The sequence below is a fragment of the Arachis stenosperma genome, chromosome 2, assembly GCF_014773155.1.
Source record: "Arachis stenosperma cultivar V10309 chromosome 2, arast.V10309.gnm1.PFL2, whole genome shotgun sequence".
NCBI classification, from domain to species: domain Eukaryota; kingdom Viridiplantae; phylum Streptophyta; class Magnoliopsida; order Fabales; family Fabaceae; genus Arachis; species Arachis stenosperma.
In genome coordinates, this window is record NC_080378.1 from 79,514,162 (window position 1) to 79,535,116 (window position 20,955).

At 35.1% G+C, this 20,955-nt stretch overlaps 2 protein-coding genes across 3 annotated transcripts; one reads left to right on the forward strand and one right to left on the reverse strand.

The window, feature by feature from the left end:
* Positions 1-225: 225 nt before the first annotated feature.
* Positions 226-1,522, forward strand: LOC130963051 (uncharacterized). Its single transcript, XM_057889200.1, has 3 exons — positions 226-323; positions 400-628; positions 1,130-1,522. The coding sequence occupies exons 1-3, from the start codon at positions 226-228 to the stop codon at positions 1,520-1,522; spliced, it is 720 nt and encodes a 239-aa protein (XP_057745183.1).
* Positions 1,523-4,079: 2,557 nt separating this feature from the next.
* LOC130961491 (putative elongation factor TypA-like SVR3, chloroplastic) lies at positions 4,080-12,242 on the reverse strand. 2 transcript variants are annotated; one of them, XM_057887421.1, is made up of 15 exons: positions 11,765-12,241; positions 10,488-10,600; positions 9,976-10,179; positions 9,530-9,706; positions 9,137-9,289; positions 8,713-8,802; positions 8,247-8,381; positions 8,045-8,161; positions 7,714-7,865; positions 7,561-7,645; positions 6,897-6,991; positions 5,868-6,033; positions 5,477-5,672; positions 4,468-4,597; positions 4,080-4,375 (listed from the first exon to the last, which is right to left on the reverse strand). In XM_057887421.1, exons 1-15 carry the CDS (start codon positions 11,997-11,999, stop codon positions 4,372-4,374), a joined length of 2,052 nt encoding a protein of 683 aa, XP_057743404.1. In that variant the 5' UTR covers positions 12,000-12,241; the 3' UTR covers positions 4,080-4,371. The 2 variants fall into 2 exon arrangements, with proteins under 2 accessions (XP_057743404.1, XP_057743405.1); XM_057887422.1 differs by having other exon boundaries at positions 4,080-4,597; positions 10,488-10,594; positions 11,765-12,242.
* Positions 12,243-20,955: the final 8,713 nt, after the last annotated feature.

The following is a 20,955-nucleotide window of genomic DNA, read 5'->3' on the forward strand; positions in this document are numbered from 1 at the left end:
ATTAAACTTACGCCTCTCATTTTCCAGCAGTCTGCCACTAGCTCAAACTTTTTTTAAAAAGTAAATAAAAAACTAACTAAAAAATTAAAAAAAAAACGATAGACAAAATTACCACGAAGACACACGGCTCACGCAGAGAGAGTTAAAAAAAAGTTTTCAAATATACCCGCGAAATTTCAAAGAGAGAGAGAGGGCACAAGACGGAAAAAGCTTCCGAAACTAACAATGTCATCGTCGTTCCCCAGCTGCGATGAACGATCGGTTGCATCTGCTCTTCTTCTGCTCCAAACCACTTCGCCGATTCTTTCCTTCTCCACTCCAAAGTAACCGTCACAAGCTCACTGTTGATCTTCATCATCCATCGACGTTTTCATCTTCGCTCTGTTTTTTGCTCTGCAGGTCAAGCTCTGATTCCAAATATTCGGTTCCAGAAGGAAGCAGAAGCAGAAGCAAGAGCCTTAGAGATCGCTCGGTTTCGTGTGCTTCCGATAGGATTTTAGCTTCGGCTTCTTCGGTCACAAACGACAATGGCGTTTCCTCCGGAGAAGAGGAAGAGGAGAAGCCGATCAAACCGCGTTGCGTTTCGTTCCTCTCAGCCACCGCTCGTTACCATCAGATGAAGTTTAAGGTTGATTTACGTGTTATTCTCGTCAATTTTCTCTTTCAGATTTTGCTCTGTTTCGTTTTCTGTTCGGATCCGTTTTCCTTTTGGAATCAAGTTGCAGAACAAACAGTTCTGATAAATTGCTTTCGTTTTTCTCGATTGATTCCTGTTTTAGAATTCCGTTTCGTTTTTTTTTTTTTTTTGTTGAATCAAGAAGCGAAAGAAGTGCTGGTCAATTGCTTTCGTGTTACTTTGTTTGATGAACTTTTGGTTCAGTTCAAGTTTATGCGAAACCGATGAGGAAATTTAAGAATGCATGAAAGGCTTTGAGGAAAATTTGATCTCAGTTCTCTTTGATTGGATTTCTTCAGTGTTCATTTTAAAAATCATTGAAGTTCGATGTGAACGGAGCAAGGAAGAAACCTTTGAATTTTCAGATATTTATCTTTACGTGTTTGATTTTGATATAGCAACAATTTCTAATTTGGCTGAACTGAGGAATTCTTGAATCCTGAATTGTAAAAGATTGTGAGGAAGATCCGATCGAAGGTCATTTGGACAGCATCATGCTCCGGCCACCGGAAACCAAAGGCCAGTACGGCTTCGGAAGTATCCTCCGGTTCTCTCTCTGGTGACGCCTCGTCGAGTTTGTCCAGCAGCTCGAGCGCACGAAGCTTGCGCTACGCTAACAGAGTCAGAAGCAAAAGTGTGAGGGTCGCTGCGATTAGACACGAGGAGGAGCCGCCGCCGCAGCAGCAGCAGCAGCTGAAGCGCGAGAAGAACGCCCGGGGTTCGCCGCACCTTCGCCGGCGAGGGGAAGCAATATTGAAGCTTCTCACTGTCGGCGGTTGCTCGGAATTGAGGATCCGTCAGATGCTCGGTGACAGCCCTGACACAAGCAAAGCTCTTCGAATGTGATCTCTCTCTCTCTCTCTCGCTCTCGCTCTCTCTCTCTCTCTCGCTCTCTCTCTCTCATGCATCATAGAACTGGTGGAGGGCAGCAAGTACCAGTATATTACAATAATATAATTACACTACTAATAATCAATACCTAATTGATTTTAATGCTAATAATGAACAACTATTGAAATTTACTATATTGAAACTTTTTCTATATAGATATTTCCTTAACTAATAGTAAATGATAATTGTGAACATGGCCGATTTGCATGTAACTATCTTTCATGAATTAACAGTTCCTATTATTTTATTAGATGAATGTGTACAATTAATCTCCCATCATATATTTAGTGATATGTGATTTGTTTTATATGTTAAATTTAGGTGTTCTATGATTATTTAACAAATCCCCTCCCCACCCCACCCCATTAATTACCTGATGTTGTTTACTTTTCTCCTAGAGGGAAATTTGGGTTATTTTTAAAGTGAAAGAACATTCTATAGGATAGAATTACACATTTGTTGTTATGAAAATAAATGAAGAAAATATGTTAATTATTTCACATTTATAATGTATAATTTGTGGTTTCCGAATAATTTTTTCATAACAGATAAAATTATGCATATTTAATTATGAATTTTGTTTTCAAAAGTGCACCACAGATCTTAAGTAGAACACATCCATGAAACAGGTTGCAATTTATCAACACACGTTTTGTGCTGACTTGTGGTAGTGACCGTTGCAACGGAAACACAAACACCCCTCTCAATAGCTTACCATTTGAAAATAATGTGTTGCATTTGGCATAAACTATCACTACTGTATTAAGGGTAAAAATACGGGGTTGTTTGGTCACCATTAATTGAGTTTCCTTTATGCATCTTGTAATCTTAAGCTGTGTTACTGTGTCTAAGATAACATAGAATTATGTGCAGGTTGCTAAGGCTGGAAGCCGTGAAGAGATCAGGCTCGGGAGGGCGCCATGATCCCTATGTTTACACGGTAAACAAATCCATAATAACTAATTTTGTGATAAATTCATATCTATGATAAATCACGCTAAAGTGTTCTCAGAAATTTGAATATTAATAAATATGTACTTTTAAAAGATCATAACAACAAAAAATGTTCTCAAAGGATTTGAGAGCGTGTTGAAATAATTAAATTTTAGATATATATTTTTAAAAACTTTTAGAAATTACATTTTGATGTTTTTTCTGTAAATATAATTAGAAAAATTAGAATTCTTTGTTAATAAAATTTAATAATTTTAAGTCAAATAATTCTTTTATTTTGCAATTTTTTGAATGGCTAAATTTAAAAAAAATGAAAAAGATGTATAAAAATCGAGTTTCACTTTGAACTTTTGTATGTACGTCTTAAATAATTATTCAAATATTTTTAAAATATTTGAATCTAATGCACAAAAATTGTTTCTCAAATACAAAAGTTATTTATCACTAATGAAAAATAATCTTTTTATTATTTTTGCAACACTTTTTTTTTTTTTGACATTTTATCATTTTAATCTTTGGAACCTAATGTTGTCACTTTTTAAATTTTACCTAATCTTTGAAAGGCATTTTTAGTAGTGTATCCTTAGTTACTATATCATTTGTTCACATGATTAATTAAACTGGTTTGTTTTTAAGTGACCTAAACCTTACCTCCTATGTTTTTTTCTTTTACTAAACCTTACGTCTTATGCATTTTCTATTTACTGTCTTTCACCAAGATTTAAATGCTAGATGTTCATTAGATTAAGTCATGGATAAATCTCGAAATAAACGACTTTAATCTTTTTATTTTTCGCTTTTATCTGGAATAAAACAAATATTTTTGTTGCAGATAACTGGGTGAAGTTAACATAAAAAGTTAAGCTACTTGCAATGGTAGCGGATTAGATATATATGCATTCACTCCCGGCTAAAGATTGTGTATAGTTATTTCATATATTCGGCTAAATTCAGGTATATATATCCCTACATATAAAGTTAGGGAAATTTTGTTGTAGGCAACTTATATATAGTCATGGTAAGTGGTGCATTAGAGGTGTCCAGATGTAGAGTATAACTCAAAAGCTACGCTATGAGTACATCTTAGTTCAACACTTAAACGTGTGCCCTAGTATATATATTGTTATATACAGATGTATAAGAAAATTCAACCGAAGATTATTGTATCGGGAATAAATAGTATTTTCATGTATAAGAAAGTTCCGAGTTAGAATTGTGGTTTCAGTTAACGTTAATATCTTACTCGCTTATAACAGTACCCAACTTTTAGTGACAATTTCTATTTATTAAAAGGACAAGAAAAGAAAGGGGTATTGGATGTCAGGAAAACGCACATAAAGAAAAGCAAAATGATCAAATGACTAACATTTACGTGAGACTGCAATTTATTGGTGTAGCATACCTGACAACTGTTGAGTGTGCGATATGCCCACAACTAAAGAAATATTATTTGCAAGTCTTGTATAACTAGAACATATACCTATTTTTTTGGCACCGAAAGTACATCCATTGACCATTGTATTAGCGAGGTCATAACATTATATAAAGTTTGGCGAGATCATCAAAACTCAACAAAATTTTAATAAATAAATAAGGAGTCTGGGACAGCAATATACATCTATTTGTTTAGTATTGCAAATTCACTAAGCAGTCACCGTATATTATGATACATCAAAATAAAATGTTGCATGCAAACAAAATTGAAATTCAGTGCGACTTTGTCCCTTGAAATCAAACTTTGAACACTTCCTATATAAGGAATACAGCTTCTAGCATGTTCGTATATTATTCCGCCATGACGGGAGAACATGCGCGGCATTATATTGAAAGGCTGTGATATGCTTTCCTTGTTACCTTAGCAGCAGCATCATCAATTAGTTGCGCAGTTCTAAGTGGCGAAAACTGAAAGAGCTTCTGCAAATTACTACCTAAGAGATGAAGTCTACCTTGTTTTCTTCTGAAGCTTTGGATTCTTGCACATTCGAATACTTTGGGGAGTAACCTCTACTAGTTCATCTTCTTGTATGTACTCGATGCAGTCATCAAGACTATAATCCAAGGGTGTATCAAGAATCACTGCATAAGGAAGTAAGATAAGATATATTGAAGTTGTTGACCATTGCTACTCCTACACAGTTTTCATGCACAAATAATAATTAAGCCGGATTATATTGACTTTCGTTGAGCATATAAGATACTACCTTCTGGCATCTTTTCATTTGTCATGCTTACACCAACATTCATGCATGTTATGTTTTATAAGGTAAGTGAATGTCATGTTTGGGAAACAAGGTAGATCAGTATTATGTTTTCCAATATAAACGGATAATTGAATGTAACACCATCTAAACCTCAGGAGTGTTGAGTAATATCACCTAACCTTATGGAAAATCGATGTAATTGTCCCTTCTAATAATAATAATAACAATAATAATAATAATAATAGATTTACAAAAGATAAAACTATAATTCAGGCATATAAAATGTTTTTAACCCATGATTCATAATTAATCATACTCACAGCAGCCTATTCAACAGCTTTTGTATAAATACCATAACTGCACTTGTGTATTAAGAAGCTATGCCTTAACTTACAGACTAAATAATTTGCAGGAAGATTTTAATTTTCAGCCAATGATTTGAAAAAGCTATAAATGAAAGAATCTCATCCCTAAAATTAATTAATTAATTAATAGCTAAATAAAACACTTTACATAACTGATTTGAGAATTTGTTGTTCCCATATTCATATTAAAATTCGTGGTCTTGCTTATGGAGGTATAAAATAGCAGGCAAGCAAAAAAGAACTACAAGAATGAATCATTTGAAGTAATGAAGTTGCCAGAAGACAGCTTTAAGGGATAAGAAAAATTCAACAAAAAGCCTTATATGAATTGGACACAAAATAAATTTGCGTATAAGATACTATGTAATTGCACTGAAGGTGCTTGTCACCTGTTTGTTCCTTGTTGGAGCGTATGTTTGTTGCAGCTTTTTTCTTGCAAACATTCAATGACAAGTCCCCAGGTCGCTGATGGATGCCAACAATTTGACCTTTATAAACATCCACTCCAGGACCGATAAACATCTGTCCCCTTTCCTGTGAACTAGCGATTGCATAAGAAGAACTTGTTCCATCCTCAAAAGCAACCTGTAATTCAAATCATTCTATCATTAATGAAGAAGCAAACATTGAGCATTCTAGAGTATTAATGCTACCAAAATAGGAATAGAAAATATGATTAAAAAAAATCAAGTGTTTAAATGCTAATGCTAATGCTGCATCTGCATTAATACAAGTATCATGCTTATAGGTTTATAGTGGAAACAGCAATGCACGCATTACCAGTGAGCCTTGATCCCGGGTACTCATGTCACCAGCCCAGGGTCCATAGCTATCAAAGATAGTATTGAGAATAGCTGTCCCTCGGGAAGCAGTTAAAATTGCATTCCGTAATCCAAGGAGGCCACGAGTTGGGATCTTGTATTTGAGTAATGTAGTTCCCTCCGATCTAGCAAAGAAACAAAATCACCAAATGAAGTGAAATATCATTATCAAGGATAAAATCGTCTAGAAGAGAGCATTCATGATATATATATAACAAGAATGGATTAATTTTTGACAAAAATAAAGCAGATGGGCTACAAAATCCATGAGAATACAGCATACACAGATACCATAATGTAGACCAGTAAGATGGGGCCAAGATTTTTTCAGAATTTAGGACATGGTTGGTCAAGATACCACATAACATCGAGAGAAATTCAATGTATCATATTTGGAGCCTCAAAACATAAAACTGGCATCATAAGATATTAATAAATAGATAATAATAACTAGGAAATTCCATGTTTGAAAAGTGAAAAGTTAATTATTAGTCAATGGAGTCTTTGAAGATACAATAGAAGACTACACTTCTCCAGATGCATGTGAATCTTTCATCAAATATTTATTATTTTGATAGAAAACAAAAGTAAATAAGAAAATAAGAGAATACAAAGACAGGAGGTTAAGATGTACCCCCATAAGAAAAGTAAATAAAAAAGAACTGCAGAGAACCAGCACAAAAGAATAACAATAGCATCCTAGTTCCCATGCAAATCGGAAACAGAAACACTCATGAAACTATCATTGGCTGAACACAAAATAGAAGCCAATATCGTTATTATTTACCAAAATATCTTTTGTTCGTCATAATAATCCTATGGAAGATATTATCTATGGCTTTTGCTTAAATAAAAACAATTCATCCACAAGATAACAAGATATGACTTCCAATCTTCTATCAAGGAAAAAATATGTTGCATAATTATAAAACTTTTGGATGTAAACTATATCACATCAAAATAAAAGCAAAGAAAGCAATCTACATACCCAACTCCTTCCATATCAAACATCTGCCCTCGTCTCTTCCCAAGGAGTTCAACAACAGCTCCCATATGTTCTTCAGGTACCTCAACAGTTGCAATCTTCAACCACAACACTTGTTACTTAACATTTATAACAAATAAGTGAAGGAAGCACCCAAAAAAATAGGTACCTCCTAATTATTATCATTCAAACAGCACAGAACCATGAATATCAGTTCCAATATTTAGAAGAAACAGAAACAGAACACTGTCCCACTATTTGATGTAATATTTATAACATCTATAGGGAAAAGAAGCAACTTCTTACTTGTATAGCATATGCTTAATTACATTTAATCAATAATTTTTGTTTTCCAACGTAAATTAATTACAAGCTAATTTTTTTGAAGGAAAAAATTTTCAGGATCAATGCATTCGAAATGCATGCAGCATAGTAATATTATTTTCATCCCTGAACTAATAAAAACAAAGCAACTACTAGTGCAAAAAAGCAAGTCCTCCCTCCCCCTTCTCTTTCCAAATAAAATGGTAGTTTTCTAGGAAGTAACTTGATTCCATCTGTCAAACATGATTGTTTAAAGTCATGTCATGTGCACTACCACCATCTCCCTTTTGCTTTTAAGATTTTGAATTTTTTACTCGAATGGAAACAAAAGATAGAAAGTTACCTCATATGGTTCTAGCAATTTGTCGTTAACTTTCTTGTTGATAACTTTAGGAGGGCCAACCATGAATTCATATCCTTCTCTTCGCCTGCAGATATAATGTTATTTGAAGAAATCAACACATAACTATAAGAGAAAACGAATACTCATACATACATATTTTCAATCAGTATGGTGATATGCAAAGTTCCACGCCCACTGACAATGAATGTATCTGCTGTCTCACCATCTTCAACTTTCATGGCGAGATTTCGCTCAAGTTCACGATAAAGCCTGTCCCTTAAGTTCCTACTCGTAACATACTTTCCCTGAACAATGTTAATTAATTTAGCCAGTCTGTTACCTTATGATATAGAACTTACAATGTTAGCAACAAAGCTATGCCTAACAACTATGATTGTGCCTAACAAATAGCATCAGACATCAGGATAGAAACGACAAATAATTATCTTCCTTAACGGTCACAAACTATCAATCATAGACATACCTCGCAGCCAACAAAAGGGGAAGTGTTTATGGAGAAAGCCATTTTCACGGTTGGTTCCTCCACCTTTATGGAAGGTAGTGGCTTTCCAGACACTTTACAAGCAATTGTCTCTCCAATCTGAGAAAAGAATGAAATGGTTAGTAAGATTAATGCAATACAAATTACAAAATCACAATTTTGATTCAAATGCAACAATCATTACCTGAATATCACTAATTCCGCATACTGCACATATATCACCAGCCTCCACACTTTCTGCAGGGACCCTACTGAATTTATCATACACGTAAAGCTCACTAACTCTTCCATATCTACATGAATCTTCTGATGTGCATACCTGGGAAAAAAAATAAAATAAAATAATTTTTTTTAAATAAAAAGAAGCTATAAGTGCTAGCCGGACCACATCCCCATTTCCTACGTTGGATGTCCAAAAGAACTTGAGATTAAGGTATGAATAACTTTTTTCCACCCATCCGAAGAAATAAAAAATAAATCATGCACACAAGAAAGTTACCTAGTAAAAGTGATTGAGTAAAAAGTTACTTGTTATCAAATTATTTAAACTTAATTTTATTCATAAATATTCATCACTTAGTATAATAATTACCAAAGACAACGCTAGTACACAAATCGAACAATAAAAATACAGGAAAAAGAATTCTCACCTTGACATCCATGCCTTTTTCCAAAACTCCAGCTTGCAAGCGCCCAATTGCTATACGCCCTTTGTGTTCATCATACTCAATATTTGTGACCTAGTTGAAAGTATAAGCATATGTTAAGGCTACAGATTATACTAGAATATAAATCACATGCACATACATTTGGCCACTATCATCTTTAGGACAAGATTCATATACTATATTGAAGATTTTTATGATCTGTTTAAGAGATTGCTAATCAGACCCAGTAAACTTTCCACAGCTGACGAAAATGGAATGGAAGATTTCATCTAATCTGTTTATTTCTACTTACCCTAAGGTGGTAAATTAGTAGAAAATCAAATGCTAAATTGCTAATTATAAAAGAAAAAAAAATAAAAAAAGAACTATATATATATAAGGTCTACAAAGAATATAAAAAACTCACAAGCATTTGAAGAGCACCATCTTTATCAATCCTTGGTCCTGGGATGCATCTGATGATGGACTCAAACAATGGCCCAAGGTCTTCTGCCAGATTCTCAGGAGACAACCCTGCTTGTCCTTTTATACCACTTGCATATATTACTTGAAAGTCACACTGAACGAAGAAATGAAAACAAAGATGAGATGCTTACAGAGATTTTATTTAATAACACTTTCAAAGTAGAAATGGCATGTTTGAATTTGCTCACACACAACATTAAATTTTACAACTTACCCTCCACACATCATCATGAATAACTAACCACATTTTAATTCTGGCTAGTGATCCAAGTTCCAACAGAGTTTACAACCATACAAGTAATTACAAGTACTTCATGTTATTTCACTTGCGTACCTGCTCATCTGTTGCATTTAATTCAATGAAGAGTTCAAAAGTTGAATTGACAACAAAATCTGGGCGAGCAGATGGCCTGTCTATCTTATTAACAACCACGACAACTGAATGACCAAACTCTAATGCTTTCTTTAAGACAAATCTTGTCTGTGGCATTGGTCCTTCAACAGAATCTACCTGCAATTACAAGAGCAGCTTGGTAAATCCTATATATTACAAAAAAAAAAAAAAGACATGTTAGGGAAGAAAACGTGGAATTTTACGAGACAAGGTAACACATTTTCTAGTAGATAAAAAGCAAGATTATCTCTCTTGTAAACAACAGATCCACCAAAGAATAAGAATATTGCACAGTCTGAGTAGTGGAGTAGAAAAGTCGAAATAAGGATAATTCAAACCAATATTCATGGTCACATGTGCAAAAACAAGTGGGAAAAGCTTAGTACCACTAGAAGGATTCCTTCCACCATGTTCAGGATACGCTCTACTTCACCTCCAAAATCAGAGTGACCGGGAGTATCTATTATATTAATCTTTGTGTCATGATAGGAGACCGATGTATTTTTACTCAATATTGTGATTCCTCTCTCACGCTCCAAATCATTTGAGTCCATTATCCTTTCCTGCACAAATTGATTATCACGAAACACCTGCACAAAGGCCCAAAAAAACCACGCATTACATTAACAACTATCATCTGTCCTCAGTTCCTCACTCTTTTCTAGATAAAGAAGAGAAAAAAGAGAGGGCGGAGGGGGGTGGGGGGAGATAGGATGAAAGATCAACTGAATTTTCAATAAAAACAGTAGTTAAACTATTCAATAGATTTTATGTTTATAGGCACTTATTTCATATGTTGAAGTGGTTCATATCATTCAATACAAGAACCAAAAGAGAAACAAAGGCAACTTCCAAAACAATGAAAGAACAACAATGCAGTTGAATATCCTGATAGTACCTTTGTCTGTTTCAACATGGCATCAACTAGAGTTGTTTTTCCATGATCAACATGAGCAACAATTGCTATGTTCCTTACATCCCCTCTTCTCTTCAATTGCCTCCTCTCTGAAGCTGAAGGGAAACAAGGAATCAGAAAACACATACCATCTACTGAAAAATAAATTACCAAAAATCACCAACACCCCCCCCCCCCTTTCTCCTTTTTCTCCCCGAAAAAAATCCAGGAAGAAGATGAAGCTTCTGTTGTTATTGCAAATAAAAATATACACCCGGAAGAGAAATAAAAGATAGGTGAAGTGGATCACCAGTTCAAAAACATTAATTCAGACAATATTTTGCAAAAAGACCGATATGATTTATGATAGCAACACTATGCTGTTATTTGATCCATGTAACCAATGTCACCTAACTAGATAAGCCTTAATTTTTTTGTCAAAAAAAAAAAAAGATAAGCCTTAATTTAAATACTTGTCATTGAATTTGATTTTGGCATGCATCTTTTGCATAGGAACCCGATAATATTATCAGGTAGTTAAACTTATGGTTTCATTTAAGAGCATTGTCAATATAAATTTATTTTGCACTGTTTTATTCACACAGATATATAATCATACACTACGATGCCAGCAGCTAAAGTTGGTTTCCTCATCCACTACTTGAATGATCATGTAGGTGGAAAACTTTGTGCGTACGAGTGCATTTAAATGAAACTCAAAACATAGGTGTCTACTGATAAGGAACTAGAAAGTCAGGTATGATGTGATATGCCTAAACAAATTTCAAGAATGTACCCATATCAAACTTACAGCTTTTTCCTCTCTTCATTTCTCTTAACAAAATGGATTCAGCTTATAAAAACGTTTTACCCTTTATATCCAACATGTTTTATCATTTGAGAACTAACTATCTTTGACAGTCACTACGGTGTCCAAATGTTGTGTAATGCTCATCTAACAGTTATTTAGATAATAGATTACTCAGTCGTCCAATCAAATTGTACTTTTCGATGATCATTCATACACACATTCAATATACAAAATAGTTATTTTTACTAATATTTTTCACTAATAGCGCATCAAAATTAAATTCTAAATTTAATTGGATAAATTGTAAAATTTAAGTATATCAAAATTGAATAAGAAAAATGTTTCCAACTCAAACGATAAACGGTTCGGGGATACTTCATTACTTCTAATTCTTTGATAAACGACAATGAAAGTACACAAAACGCAAGCAAGAAAAGAAATAAATAAAGAGAAGAGAAGGAAGAGTGACCAGTTAGGGGTTCAGCGGCTTCAGAAACAGAGCATTTGACGGTCCTGCAAGAAGCGGCGTTTCTAGAAACAAGTCTGAGGCGGGGATTGGTGGACGCAGAAGAAGAAGAAGAATATAAGGGAAGACCAAGAAGCTGGTTAGAGGCGAATAGAGAAGAAGAGAAAGAAGATGTCTTTGGAAGTGTAGAAGTGAAGAAACAGTTATGAGCAGTTGTTGTTAGTGAAATCTTCTCCATGGCTGCCACACTCCCTCACTCACGCGCTCCCTCTCTTCGTTGAAGACTTGAAGTCCACTCGCGGAGAAAGGAACGACAGAGAGAAGAGTGGGGGAAATGATGAGATGAGTGTGTGTGTGTGGGGCTGTGAATTGGTTTTGAAGTATGAGCAGGTCCGAAAAGAGAAGAGAATATTGGTGGCGGAGGAGAGGATACCGATAGTGTGGGAAATAGCCAATTGGATTTCAACTTCATTGCATGCCTCCCAAGGGCCAAGGCCTACCTTTCTCCACATCATCCAACATGCCTACAAACATCAGCTAAGGGCTAATACTAATCAATTTCTTCGCTAATGAATTGAAGTACCAACCCCACCAGATAATTAATAGAGGAGAAAAGCTTAGTATACAAGCGATTAGGGCTTGTAACTATTACAAGTTCATTAACGCCTAATCCGCTAAAACACGCTGCAACTCCTACGTCACTTACACGCGCCATACAAAGACCCCGCGTTTGTATAACTACCAAATTTAAAAGATTTGTTTCCTTCTTTGTTTTCTTTCTTTTCAAATTTCATCGTTCTTCTTCTCGCGCGTCTTCCCCTGGTTTTTCGATCGTTCTTTTCCTCTCCTTTCTCATTGGTTTGTTCTTCGTCATTGACGTTAGTTTTTCTCTCTGTAACTCCAGCTTCGTTTTGACATGGTGTATTTATAGTTTTTGACATAGTGTATTCTGCAACCTCTCTGTTGTTGATGACCAGTTTGTTCCGAAGGTTGGAATGACCTTTACCACCCTTGAAGATGCTCGAAAATTTTACAGAAACTATACCAAGGTTGCAGGTTTTTCTACAAGAGTTCGGAGCACAAATAGAAAGGAAAATGAGATTAATAATCAATTGATTACATGTAGCAGAGAGGGAAAATGAAACTCTCATAACAAAGACTCATTTGATAGGAATTGGAATGATTTTCTGCTAAACTTTGGTCTTGTGGACAACAAGTGGCTTTCATGTAGTGTTGGGTTAAAATCTGTAGTAGGGGTGTAAATTTAATTTGTTATCGGGTGTATTTATAGTCTGTGTTTGGGTGTATTATGCAGATCTCTATGCAGACCGTCATATTTGGGTTCCAATCTATTTGGATCACCACTTCATATTATAGTGCCTGTAAATCAGACATTTTGAATACACCAGAGAGAGTTTAATTAATTTTGGTCTTGTGAACAACAAGTGGCTTTCAGGTAGTGTTGGGTTAAAATCTGCAGCAGGGGTGTAAATTTAATTTGTTATCGGGTGTATTTATAGTCTGTGTTTGGTTGTATTATGCAGATGTCTATGCAGACCGTCATATGTGGGTTCCAATCTATCTGGATCACCACTTCATATTATAGTACCTGTAAATCAGACATTTTGAATACACCAGAGAGAGTTTAATTAATTTTGGTCTTGTGGACAATAAGTGGCTTTCAGGTAGTGTTGGGTTAAAATCTGCAGCAGGGGTGTAAATTTAATTTTTTATCGGGTGTATTTATAGTCTGTGTTTGGGTGTATTATGCAGATCTCTATGCAGACCGTCATATATGGGTTCCAATCTATCTGGATCACCACTTCATCTTATAGTACCTGTAAATCAGACATTTTGAATACACCAGAGAGAGTTTAATTAATTTTGGTCTTGTGGACAACAAGTGGCTTTCAGGTAGTGTTGGGTTAAAATCTGCAGCAGGGGTGTAAATTTAATTTGTTATCGGGTGTATTTATAGTCTGTGTTTGGGTGTATTATGCAGATCTCTATGCAGACCGTCATATATGGGTTCCAATCTATCTGGATCACCACTTCATATTATAGTACCTGTAGATCAGACATTTTGAATACACCAGAGAGAGTTTAATTAATTTTGGTCTTGTGGACAACAAGTGGCTTTCAGGTAGTGTTGGGTTAAAATCTGCAGCAGGGGTGTAAATTTAATTTGTTATCGGGTGTATTTATAGTCTGTGTTTGGGTGTATTATGCAGATCTCTATGCAGACCGTCATATATGGGTTCCAATCTATCTGGATCACCACTTCATCTTATAGTACCTGTAAATCAGACATTTTGAATACACCAGAGAGAGTTTAATTAATTTTGGTCTTGTGGACAACAAGTGGCTTTCAGGTAGTGTTGGGTTAAAATCTGCAGCAGGGGTGTAAATTTAATTTGTTATCGGGTGTATTTATAGTCTGTGTTTGGGTGTATTATGCAGACCGTCATATATGGGTTCCAATCTATCTGGATCACCACTTCATATTATAGTACCTGTAAATCATGCATAATTCAGAACTCTTTCTCTTTCTCCTCCTCATCTTCTGCTGCTTCTTCTTCTTCAAAAACGATTTTACCATGAAAAATCGAAAAAAACGAGAAAACAGAGCGAAAAGACGTAAATGAAGAAGAAGAAGAAAAAGAGGAAAACGAGGAAGAAGAACGTGCAGAAACGAAAGAAAAGGAGAAGAAGAAGAGTAAGAGAAAGAAGAACGTGCAGCAAGAAGAATAAGAAAAATTTCAGAAACCATGAAAATCGAAAAAAAAACGAAGAAGAAGAAGAGGAAGAGGAAGAGGAAGAGGAAGAGGAAGAGGAAGAAGAAGACGAAGAAGAGAAGAAGAAGAAGAAGAAGACGAAGAGAACCGTTTGAGTGGGGCGCGTGTAGTTACGCTCCATTCAAATTGAGTTAATGCGCGTGTTAATGAAGTTTGGGCTGATAACTTGTAAAACTTGTACGGCCTTTTTACTTGTATGTGTAGCAGGCCCCTTAATAGAGTGCTTCAGCTAATTCTTATTTAAATTGTATCTTATTATAAAAAAATGTAAATATTTTTTTAGCAATTGAATGTTTTATTTTATAAATATTAGATATTTTTTTATTTGTTAGAATTTGTGAGTTAGAATTTTTTTTCAAGAGATTGTAAATGTTTTTTTTTATAATTAAATGTTTTTTGAGTAAAGTATTATTTTTATTCCCAACATTTGGGATAAGTCTCACAGTTGTCCCTAACGTTTGAATCGTCCTATTTTAGTCCCTAACGTTTCAAAATTGACTCAATGTTGTCCTGCCATTAGGAATCTGTTAACGGAATTGAAGGCGGAACAAAATTGAGACGATTTTGAAACGTTAGGGACTCAAATAGGACAAACACGTTGGAGACAAAAATGATACATAGAAATCATTTTAATTTTATCCTTCAATAATATCAATTTTTTACGGTACATAGTTATTCAATTATTTTTAATCACATTAATTTTATTCTGAATAAATTTATTTTTTTATAATTTTACTCTTAAAAATATTTACTCATCATAAAATGTTTGTAGAATGATTAGTACATAAACTTGTGGGAAGAAAAATGATGCATATACAATAAAGTAATGTAATTCTAGACATTTTACAAATATTTCATGATGAGTAAAAATCTTTAAGAGTAAAATTATAAAAAAATTATTTAGCGATGCTTTGAGTTGATGTCGGGCCTCTGTATTAATTTTGATAAGTCAAGTTTGATACCGGTTAATTGTGACGAGCAGTGGGTCCAGCGCATGTGTAACATTCTGGGTTGTAAGGGGGACAATCTTCCAGTTAAATACCTTGGGATCTCCTTAGGAGCAAACCCGAGGTTGGTGAAGACTTGGAAGCCTATTATAGACAAAGTGGAGGAGAAACTCAGCTTGTGGAAAGCTAAGGTGCTAAACAAAACTGGGAAGTTGGTGCTTATCAAATCAGTATTAAATAGTCTGCAAGTGTATTATTTGAGTTTTATTCAAGATGCCGAAAGCTATTGCTGAGAAGTTGATTTCACTGCAGAGAAGATTCCTATGGAGTAAGGAAGATGGTAGGAATGGGATGGCATTAGTTAGATGGGAAATGGTGCAGACTCCAAAAAAAAACTAGGTGGCTTGGGAGTTGGTGATGCTATGATTCGAAACTCAGCATTGTTGTTCAAGTGGTGGTGGCGGTTTGCTAAGAAAGAGTGTCCGTTGTGGAAAAAAATTGTTTGTTCATGTAATAATATGAATCCCAATGAGCTGTTGTCAACTCAAGCACCTCCTACGAGAGGAGGCCCTTGGAAGGATATATGCCAGTTGAACATCATGAATGAACGTATAAGATATAAGATGATTACAGGGTTGTCCATGGAGATTGGTGATGGGCGACGGACTCGATTCTGGGAGGATGTATGGCTACTATGTAGATCTCTGAAAGACCGGTTTTCGAGGCTTTTCTCTGTTTCAAACCAGTGTGGATCTGTTATTGGGGATTGTGGGTTTTGGGATGTGATAGAGTGGATTTGGAATTTCCAATGGAGGCGAGAGCTTTTTCAATAGGAATTGGAGCTTCTGAATCAATTACATGAGGTTTTGAGACCGATGAAATTAGTAAACCACAGAGAGGATAGAGTGATTTGGAAATATGATAGGCAAGGTGTCTTTTCAACTAACTCATTTGTGCAGGTGATGCAGGTTGAAAGGCTTCCAAAGGAGGTGACCAGCTACAGTTTCACAAGCACCATTTGGAAAGGTTTGGTTCCACAAAGATTGGAGCTGTTTGATTGGTTTGTTTTAATAGGCAGGGTGAACACTAAAGAAAGGCTGAGCTGGTTTAGAATTATCAGACAGGAAGACACTGTATGCGTGTTATGTAATAACGAATTGGAACATGTATATCATTTGTTTCTATGCTGTGAATTTGCTTGGCAGGTGTGGAGTGCTTGGATATCGGGGTTCAGCTACCAATGGTCTTATCCGGGTTCGCTGAAAGAGCACTATCTCAGTTGGACAGAGGAACCGAGGAGTAAGGAGAATCGTAAGCAGCGGCTAAGGTGTTTTTGTGCCGTCATTTGGAATATATGGATGAAAAGGAACAGAAGGATCTTCCACGATCAAAGCAGAGGTGTTGAAGTTATCAACATGACCATGACGAGCGTTAATGAGTGGAGAGGTGTTGGTCCCTCTTGTTGTTGATGGCTATGCCGGAGATGACAGGGGGACCTTTATGTGTTTGGTTTTCTTCATTCTTAATTAGGTTGTTTATGTGTTTTTGCTTGACTAGTTCTGATCGCTCCACTTTATTGTCTTGAGCTCTTACTTTCAAAAAAAATTATTTAGAATCAAAATAATGTGATTAAGTGTAATTTACTTAAATGTGATTAAAAATAATTGAATAACTATGTACCATAAAAGATTGATATCGGTGAAGGATAAAATTAAAACTTATTTCTATGTATTGTTTTTGTCCCCAACGTTTTCGTCCTATTTAAGTCCCTTATCATCTCAATTTTGTCCCTAACCGGGTTTACAGTTTACTGGTGCAGCTTAGCACCAGCACTCCCTGATGACTTTAGCAATGCTAAGGCTTCATCATTCGTGTTCTATTCTCATATTAAATATGTTACTAGTATCATTTATGCTAGTAGCTCAGAAAAGAATTTTTAGAGATATTTTTACAAGTGTTCCGATACATCTAGTTTTAGTAGTTGTACACCAGAAATATTTTAATATTATTTTAATCCACCTCTAAGACAACCAATCACAACTCACCCTAAACCTCCAAAACCCCCAAGGCTGGTTCATATTCACTTTGTGGCCGAAATTTCCAAGAGAGAAAAAAAGAGAAAAGTTCTTAGTTCCAAATCTTCAAAGCTTGATTTCTGCTGAACTAAAACTCAAATCAAAATTTCAATCCGACCAAAATAATCCTCTCTTCTTTTTCTACATGATCATATGACTTATCAAGGCTGGAATCAAGGTGAGTTGGATGCACCATCTCCCTTTTGCTTCGGTTTCAAGGAAACATGCTTAAACATGTGTCTTCTTGATGTTCTTCCTTAGGAATCATGCTTAACTTCACTTGAGGGCCAAGAAACGTTAATTTTCAACAACTATAAGGTGATAAATCCCTTTCTAACGTGATGAGTGAGATTTGGTCAGTTGAGGGTTTTTGGATTTAAAGTTGTTCTTGATGTGATTTAGGAGAAAAAAGTGCTTAAGGACCACCTGAAAGTCTAACCGAATTAGGAGCAGCAAAACCAGGTAGGGTTTAACGAAATTAATCTTGATTAATTGTGTTTGAGTTGTGTAATTATGATATGGTTTGGTTATGCTTGAAATTGATGGTTTATATGAGCGATTCTTGTTGAAATTTTAGTGAAAATTTGATGAAATTTGATGATATTCAACTTTGAACTTATGTTCTATATGACTGATGGAAAAATGAAACCATAGGCCCTAAATTGGGATTCAATTTGTGTTAAAATAATGTAGAAAAGATGGAGTTTTAGTGGCTAGGAATTTCTTTTGAATTATGGTAAAAATCGATTGCTGAAAAGACTGAAAATTGGGTAAAAACAGAGAAAAAAATCTGAAGAATTTATGAAGAACACGAAGAACACTTTGAGTGTGATGAAGAACATGGAAGAACAGGCCTTACATCTTGAAACGGGCAAGGAAGTAAAATTTTTTGTGTTTGGGGGGTTATTTGATAATTTCCAAAAGTTAGGATGGTTAAAATAGAGATATTAAAAGTTACGGGTAGTAAAAAGTAAATTTTAAAGGTTAAAACTTAAAGTGGGGTAATTTTCAAAAATTTAATGATAAAATAAAAATAATAATAAAATATTAAATAATAATATTTAAATAAAAATAATATTTTAATAAAAATAATAAAATAATGCAAAAAAGGCAGTTTTTCGTAGAAGCTTTAGAAATACAACTATAAGCTCAGAATCTCATAATCACCTTCATAAAATACTTAGGGAGTGGTAAAAACATATTAGTGAGATAAAGACAAAGGAAAGATAAAAAGTTAAAGAAGAGATAAAAATAAAAAAAAAGTCTGTCAAGTTTTAATGACAGAAAAACGGACAGAGATTAGTGAACGAACTAGGACAACATAGTTAGTCATTGAGTTGCGACTAGGGTTAGGTATTATATGAAAAGTTAAACTATTTCAGTATAGACTTAATGAATCTATACTTGGGATAGGCTAACTATTCATACAGAAATTTACATAAGCTTTAAATACATACGTTAAGCAGCGAAATCAGAGCAGAGTAAAGAAACACAGAGAACAGAGTAATCAGAGTAAAGTAAAAAGATAAAAAGAGAAAGAGTAATATAGATACAGAGAAAAGAGTAATCAGAGAAAAGTATAGAGATACAGAGAAAAGAGTAACCAGAGCAGAATAAAGGGATACAGAGAAAAGAGTAATCTGATATAGAGAAATAGTTTGAGTTAAGATGTTGTAAAAGTAAAAGCTGTAGAGTTTGTATAGCATGATTGAACAGAGAAAGAAAGAGGTACTGCATAAGAATGTGAAAGTGATGATAAATAATGAGAATGATAATGAATGATGACAATCAGAATGATTTTGTAAGAATCTACTGCAGAGAGGCAGTCAGATAGATGGTGTTACGACCACTGAGAGCGCTTCCCTGGGATACTTAGCTATAATGCTATTCTGTAAGTCAGAGGACTCTTACAGAGGTATCAAGAAAACACAATTAGCATGAACTCCTATAAGTCAAAGGACTCTTACAGTGAGTGTGTGTGTGTGTGTGCACTCCTGTAAGTCAAAGGACTCTTACAGTGAGTGTGTTGGGCAGATATAAGTTAACTAGCTCCGCCATGCAAGTCAAAGGACTCTTGCAGTGGGTTGCTAGTGCCGCCCTATAAGTCAAAGGACTCTTGCAGTGGTTTGCCTCGCAAGTCAAAAGACTCTTGCGAGGAGCATTGCCAACAGGGAAGCCTTACCTGGTCAAAGGACTCTGGGTAACGTCGGGAGCGGGTATGTAACCGACAAATGAGCTCATTACCTGCACTAGGGCTAAACATGCATCATACTTGGTTGTGCATTTCCTCTGTTATGTTTGTTGTATGAACATATGCTTTCTTTGTTTGTATTATATTCTTTGTATTTGTGTTTTATTTTCTTGTATTCTTTTGTTTGTGTTCTGCTTTTTGTTTTCTCTATTTTCTTTATTTATCTTTGTCTTCTGTTTACTACTTCACTGTATTATGCTATTTGTCTACGAGAAAACACAGAATCAATGAACTTAACTAATAACCCCGGCCCTACTAAGAACTCCCTAATTCTTACCCCTTATCTCTCCCTTCCCCCTTCAGATGGAAGTAAGAGTACCTTACCATAGTTCGTTGATGATCTGCAAAGAGGATTCCACTCTAGATAGTCTTCTAAGTCTTGGGTGAATCTCGTTCTCTATTTATATGTATATACTGTGAGACCAGCCAATGTCTGCACCCCATTTGTACGTGAACTTTAACCTAAATTATGTGTACGAGACTCCTGTTGTGTGGCTATTTGATGAGGTACCAGAGAGACGACATATGACAATGTCTGATCATGCAGAGGAGTAGCAGATGATGTTCTACCTTTTGATGACGTTCTACCTAACTTGTGTTTTGAAGACTTAGAACGCATTTTCCCTCGCTTTAGTAGTTTAGATGGACTAGGTAAGTATAGAGTCTAGGCTAGCCTAGGTGCCAGCTTAAGGACTTCTTGAACAGGTCAGGGCCTGTGATGTTGTATGTATATACATGTATATAGTTATTATCTACCTATATCTAGGGGTGTTCTAACTAAAAGTCTATACTTAAATAAAGGCTGGATCACTGAATGTTGTTAACTGCTTGTGATGTATTTATGTGTGGTTGTTTATAACTGTTTTATCTGTTATGAGTTGCGAATTAATTAAGAATAATTCTGTCTATTAATCCAAACGTTTTAAAAAAATACTTCGCAAATTGACTGCATTTTTAACAACGAATCAGGCTCATATGATAAATAATAGATAATAATTAGGAAGACAAATTGGTAACGCTCAGTTTCCGATATGATCTAGACATATTGAAATTTGGGTCGTTACAATTTGGTATCAAAGCTGTTCATTCCCAGTAGAGCCTAGGGAGTTGACTGACTATGCTTTAC

Coding starts and splice junctions, on each gene's coding strand:
- LOC130961491 (XM_057887421.1), bottom strand. CDS start 11,999: ATGGAGAAGATTTCACTAACAACAACTGCTCATAACTGTTTCTTCACT. Junction 7,646..7,713: donor ACCATACTGATTGAAAATAT/GTATGTATGAGT, acceptor TTATATCTGCAG/GCGAAGAGAAGGATATGAAT. Junction 4,598..5,476: donor CTCCAACAAGGAACAAACAG/GTGACAAGCACC, acceptor TTCCTTATGCAG/TGATTCTTGATACACCCTTG.
- LOC130963051 (XM_057889200.1), top strand. CDS start 226: ATGTCATCGTCGTTCCCCAGCTGCGATGAACGATCGGTTGCATCTGCT. Junction 324..399: donor CTTTCCTTCTCCACTCCAAA/GTAACCGTCACA, acceptor TTTGCTCTGCAG/GTCAAGCTCTGATTCCAAAT. Junction 629..1,129: donor ACCATCAGATGAAGTTTAAG/GTTGATTTACGT, acceptor GAATTGTAAAAG/ATTGTGAGGAAGATCCGATC.